General features: G+C 45.9%; 1 protein-coding gene across 2 annotated transcripts in view; it reads left to right on the top strand.

Annotated features, from left to right (window-relative positions):
- The window catches only part of atp2c1 (ATPase secretory pathway Ca2+ transporting 1), a 23,080-nt gene that overhangs the window by 4,827 nt on the left and 13,253 nt on the right, over nucleotides 1–5,000 (top strand). For both annotated transcript variants that reach the window (XM_068711593.1, XM_068711594.1), the window contains exons 4-15: nucleotides 976–1,065; nucleotides 1,389–1,424; nucleotides 1,547–1,608; nucleotides 1,741–1,849; nucleotides 2,115–2,270; nucleotides 2,385–2,453; nucleotides 3,395–3,470; nucleotides 3,554–3,620; nucleotides 3,840–3,964; nucleotides 4,061–4,158; nucleotides 4,333–4,428; nucleotides 4,584–4,673. In XM_068711593.1, coding sequence (XP_068567694.1) covers nucleotides 976–1,065; nucleotides 1,389–1,424; nucleotides 1,547–1,608; nucleotides 1,741–1,849; nucleotides 2,115–2,270; nucleotides 2,385–2,453; nucleotides 3,395–3,470; nucleotides 3,554–3,620; nucleotides 3,840–3,964; nucleotides 4,061–4,158; nucleotides 4,333–4,428; nucleotides 4,584–4,673 — 1,074 coding nt within the window. The remainder of the gene's footprint in view (nucleotides 1–975; nucleotides 1,066–1,388; nucleotides 1,425–1,546; nucleotides 1,609–1,740; nucleotides 1,850–2,114; nucleotides 2,271–2,384; nucleotides 2,454–3,394; nucleotides 3,471–3,553; nucleotides 3,621–3,839; nucleotides 3,965–4,060; nucleotides 4,159–4,332; nucleotides 4,429–4,583; nucleotides 4,674–5,000) is intronic.

The raw sequence follows: 5,000 nt of genomic DNA, 5'->3' as shown, positions 1-5,000 counted from the left end.
ACTCGTCTTCAGTCAGAGACGCCGTCCTGTAACTAGTCTTCATGGACAAAACACACCAACAAAGTCCCTCAGGCTGCCTTCATTATGAGTTGTGGTGCGTTCAGGTTTTTCTGGTCTGATGAGTCCTCTGTGTTTTGCAGGTTTCTTAAGGACTGACGTGTCTTTAGTTCAGCAGGGCGGTGTCTGTCTCTTGAGCACAGTAAACTTTGGTCCACTGTGTCTTCTGATGTCCTTCAGCTCAAATCATGTCAAACTGGTTTCTGGAGTTCACTGGCCTGATTTGACGTCATGTTTTTACTGAATAATAATTGCTCTCTCTCTCTCTCTCTCTCTCTCTCTCTCTCTCTCTCTCTCTCTCTCTCTCTCTCTCTCTCTCTCTCTCTCTCTCTTTCTGTGTGTGTGTCTCTCGCTCTCTCTTTTTCTCTCTCCCTCTCTCTCTGGCTCTCTCCCTCTCTCTCTCTCTCTCTCCCTCTCCCTCTTTCTCTTTGTCTCTCTCTCTCTTTATCTCTCTCTTTCTCTCTCTCTTTGTGTGTGTGTGTGTCTCTCTCTCTCCCTCTCTCTCTCTCCCTCTCCCTCCCTCTCTTTCTCTTTGTCTCTCTCTCTCTCTGTCTCTCTCCCTCTCTTTCTCTCTCTCTCTCTCTCTCTCTCTCTCTCTCTCTCTCTCTCTCTCTCTTTGTGTGTGTGTGTGTCTCTCTCCCTCCCTCTCTCTCTCTTTGTCTCTCTCTCTCTGTCTCTCTCTCTCTCTCCCTCCCTCTCTCTCTCTTTGTCTCTCTCTCTCTCCCTCCCTCTCTCTCTTTGTCTCTCTCTCTTTCTCTCGCTTTCTCTCTCGCTCTCTCTTTGTCTCTCGCTCTCTCTCCCTCCCTCTCTCTCTTTGTCTCTCTCTCTTTCTCTCGCTTTCTCTCTCTCTCTCTCTTTGTCTCTCTCTCTCTCTCTCTCTCTCTCTCTCTCTCTCTCTCTCTCTCTCTCTCTCTGCAGTTCAAAGATCCTCTCATCCTGTTGCTGTTGGCGTCAGCCGTCATCAGCGTTCTGATGCACCAGTTAGACGACGCCATCAGCATCACTGTGGTACGTTCTAACAAACGGCTGACGTAGAACATTAGGGGGAGACTGTGGCTAAGTCCTTCAATCAGAGGGTCGGTGGTTCGATCCCCGGCCCGGTTAAGTGTCCTTGAGCAAGACACTTTGCTCCTGTAGCTGAACCTACGGTGTGATAGAATCTGAATTGTAAGTTGCTTTGGATAAAAGCGTCTGCTAAATGACTGTAATGTAACGTAGAACATTGTGGACTAGAGTAACCACTGTGTTCTTCTTTGTCTCTCTCTCGCTGTCTCTCTGTCTCTGTCTCTCTCTCGCTGTCTCTCTGTCTCTGTCTCTCTCTCTCCTAACAGGCCATCATCATCGTAGTGACGGTAGCTTTTGTTCAGGTGAGTCTTGTTTATAATAAATCATGTCTCATGTTTATATTTATGGCCACCAACAATTAACTGATGGTCTGTCTGTCTGTCTGTCTGTCTGTCTGTCTGTCTGTCTGTCTGTCTGTCTGCAGGAGTATCGATCAGAGAAGTCTCTAGAAGAGTTGGGGAAGCTGGTGCCTCCAGAATGTCACTGGTGAGACTTTAATTATTGTTCTTCATGGTGTTAAATAAACAGACTTTAATTCTTCAGTCAGAGACTGTGTGTGTGTGTGTGTGTGTGTGTGTGTGTGTGTGTGTGTGTGTGTGTGTGTGTGTGTGCGCGCAGTTTGAGGGACGGACACCTGGAGCACATGTTGGCAAGAGACCTGGTTCCTGGAGACACCGTCTGCCTGTCGGTGGGGGAGAGAGTCCCAGCAGACCTACGTCTGGTTGAGGTATACACACACACACACACACACACACACACACACACACACACACACACACACACACACACACACACACACACTGATAACCATCATCATCTTCTTCTCTATTGTTTTACTTGATTTAATTTGTCTCAACATTAGTTCCTCTGAGTTTATTAACTTTTGTCTCTGTGCATTGAACCCAATGATTCTGTCGTTAACTGGTCTGAGGACAACGTGGACATACTGTCTGTGTGAGTGATGACTGCCTGTCTGTCTCACCTCCTCTCAGGCCTCAGACCTGTCTGTGGATGAGTCCAGTCTGACGGGGGAGACGTCTCCCTGCTCCAAGTCCACCGTCCACCAGCCGCCGTCCTCCAACGGAGACATCACCTCACGCAGCAACGTGGCCTTCATGGGGACGCTGGTACGCTGCGGCAGAGCCAAGGTACTCCTGGTCCTTCTTATCGTCTTCCTCCTCCTGCTCCTAAGAGTCTCATGCTGAGTAGAAGACACAGAGGAATATATGATATAACTCATGAGTGGTGTTTGTCTTCCTCAGGGCATCGTCATTGGGACCGGAGAGAACTCTGAGTTTGGGGAGGTTTTCAAGATGATGCAAGCAGAGGAGGTACGTGGGTCTAAATCTGAGTATGAAGCTACAGCTGTTCCAGGACGTTCACGGGTCATATATCAAAGAGCTGTAACAGAGAACTGTGAGCTTTCTCCAGTAATCTGCTGTTTTTAGCTTCATGTGAACAACAAGCAGAAAGACTGCAGAACGAGGAAGTATCACTGTCACTGACTTCATTCAGGAAACAACTTCTAAAGCTTTCCCTGTTAATGAGACTCAGTTGTGCTGTAAGGAAACTCTGTGCTTTCACAGTCTCTTCCTCAGAGACGTTCTCAAACAAAGCAGGTATTGTTTCTCTATTTCAGTTAAAAACAAGTCTGACATTGTTCCATTGTGTTAAAAAAGGTAGAACATTATTCAAGCTGCTACAGGTACTTTATGTAGAGTTACAGTAGAGACGACTGACCTGCTACAGGTACTTTATGTAGAGTTACAGTAGAGACGACTGACCTGCTACAGGTACTTTATGTAGAGTTACAGTAGAGACGACTGACCTGCTACAGGTACTTTATGTAGAGTTACAGTAGAGACGACTGACCTGCTACAGGTACTTTATGTAGAGTTACAGTAGAGACGACTGACCTGCTACAGGTACTTTATGTAGAGTTACAGTAGAGACGACTGACCTGCTACAGGTACTTTATGTAGAGTTACAGTAGAGACGACTGACCTGCTACAGGTACTTTATGTAGAGTTACAGCTACAGGTACTTTATGTAGAGTTACAGGTACTTTATGTAGAGTTACAGCTACAGGTACTTTATGTAGAGTTACAGGTACAGCTACTTTATGTAGAGTTACAGGTACTTTATGTAGAGTTACAGCTACAGGTACTTTATGTAGAGTTACAGGTACTTTATGTAGAGTTACAGCTACAGGTACTTTATGTAGAGTTACAGTTTTCTTTTCTCTTAATTGTTTCCTGGTTGTTGTGTTCAGGCTCCTAAAACTCCGCTACAGAAGAGCATGGACCTGCTGGGGAAGCAGCTGTCGCTCTACTCATTTGGCATCATAGGTTCGTTGTTGTTAAGTCATCTTCATCATCTTCTCTTCCTCTTCATCGTGGTTCTGTGTTCACACTGTGTTGTTCTGTCTCAGGCGTCATCATGCTGGTGGGCTGGATGCAGGGGAAGAGGATCCTGGACATGTTCACCATCGGAGTCAGGTAGCTGATGTCTGTCTGTCTGTCTGTCTGTCTGTCTGTCTGTCTGTCTGTCTGTCTGTCTGTCTGTCTGTCTCTCTCTCTCTGTCTGTCTGTCTGTCTCTCTCTTTCTGTCTGTCTGTCTGTCTGTCTCTCTCTCTCTGTCTGTCTCTGTCTGTCTGTCTCTGTCTGTCTGTCTGTCTTATTATTGATTATTGATCAGCGATCTCTCCGGTCCTTCAGTCTGGCGGTAGCTGCCATCCCGGAGGGTTTACCCATCGTGGTGACGGTGACGCTGGCACTCGGTGTGATGCGTATGGTGAAGAAAAGAGCCATCATCAAGAAGCTTCCCATCGTAGAAACACTGGGTATGTGACTCAACATCAACACTTCATCCTTCTTCACAAATATTGGACGTGTGGCTGTCTGTTACTTCCTGTTTTCTTCATCCTTCTCTTCGTCAGGCTGCTGTAACGTGATCTGTTCAGATAAGACGGGAACTCTGACCAAGAACGAGATGACCGTCACTCAGCTGTTCACGTCTGATGGACTCCACGCCGAGGTGAGAACATCTTCATCATCATCATCATCATCCCTCACAGCTGTGATAACAACAATAACATTTCTTTATGAAGTGAAGAGTAAACTAGAGATTCACTGTTTCATCTTCAGTATACAAAAATGATTCATACACATTTGTGAGACCTCATCGTTAACCCCACGCGTTGTCTTGCAGGTGACGGGCGTTGGCTACAATGGAGCAGGAGAAGTCCTGCTGGACGGAGACGTCGTCCACGGCTTCTCATGTCCGTCCATCAGCAAGATCATTGAGGTGAGTCAACGTCCACTGAACCCTCTTTACTCATGTGGTTCATGTAAAGTGATGTGTGTGTGTGTGTGTGTGTGTGTGTGTGTGTGTGTGTGTGTGTGTGTGTGTGTGTGTGTGTGTGTGTGTGTGTGTGTGTGTGTGTGTGTGTGTCACATCAGGTGGGCTGTGTGTGTAACGACTCAGTCATCAGGAATCACAACGTCCTGGGTCGTCCTACAGAAGGAGCTCTCATCGCCCTCTCTATGAAGGTAAGACTCTCACCTGGGAACAAGTATTACTGCACCGTATACATACTGTATGTATATATACAGTTGTGGTCAAAAGTTTACATACACTTGTAAAGAACATAATGTCATGGCTTTCTTGAGTTTCCAGTTATTTCTACAACTCTGATTTTTCTCTGATAGAGTGATTGGAACAGATACTTCTTTGTCACAAAAAACATTCATGAAGTTTGGTTCTTTCATGACTTTATTATGGGTTAACAGAAAAAGTGACAAAATCTGCTGGGTCAAAAATATACATACAGCAACATGAATTAGCAATTTTGGTGACTTAGAAAGTTGTGTCAATGA

The sequence above is a fragment of the Cebidichthys violaceus genome, unplaced genomic scaffold (assembly GCF_023349555.1).
Source record: "Cebidichthys violaceus isolate CVI_PGR_0920_01 unplaced genomic scaffold, fCebVio1.0.p SCAF_163, whole genome shotgun sequence".
In the NCBI taxonomy this organism is placed as follows: Eukaryota; Metazoa; Chordata; class Actinopteri; order Perciformes; family Stichaeidae; genus Cebidichthys; species Cebidichthys violaceus.
Note: the sequence above shows the minus strand (reverse complement) of the source record. Positions and strands in the feature narration are given on the sequence as shown.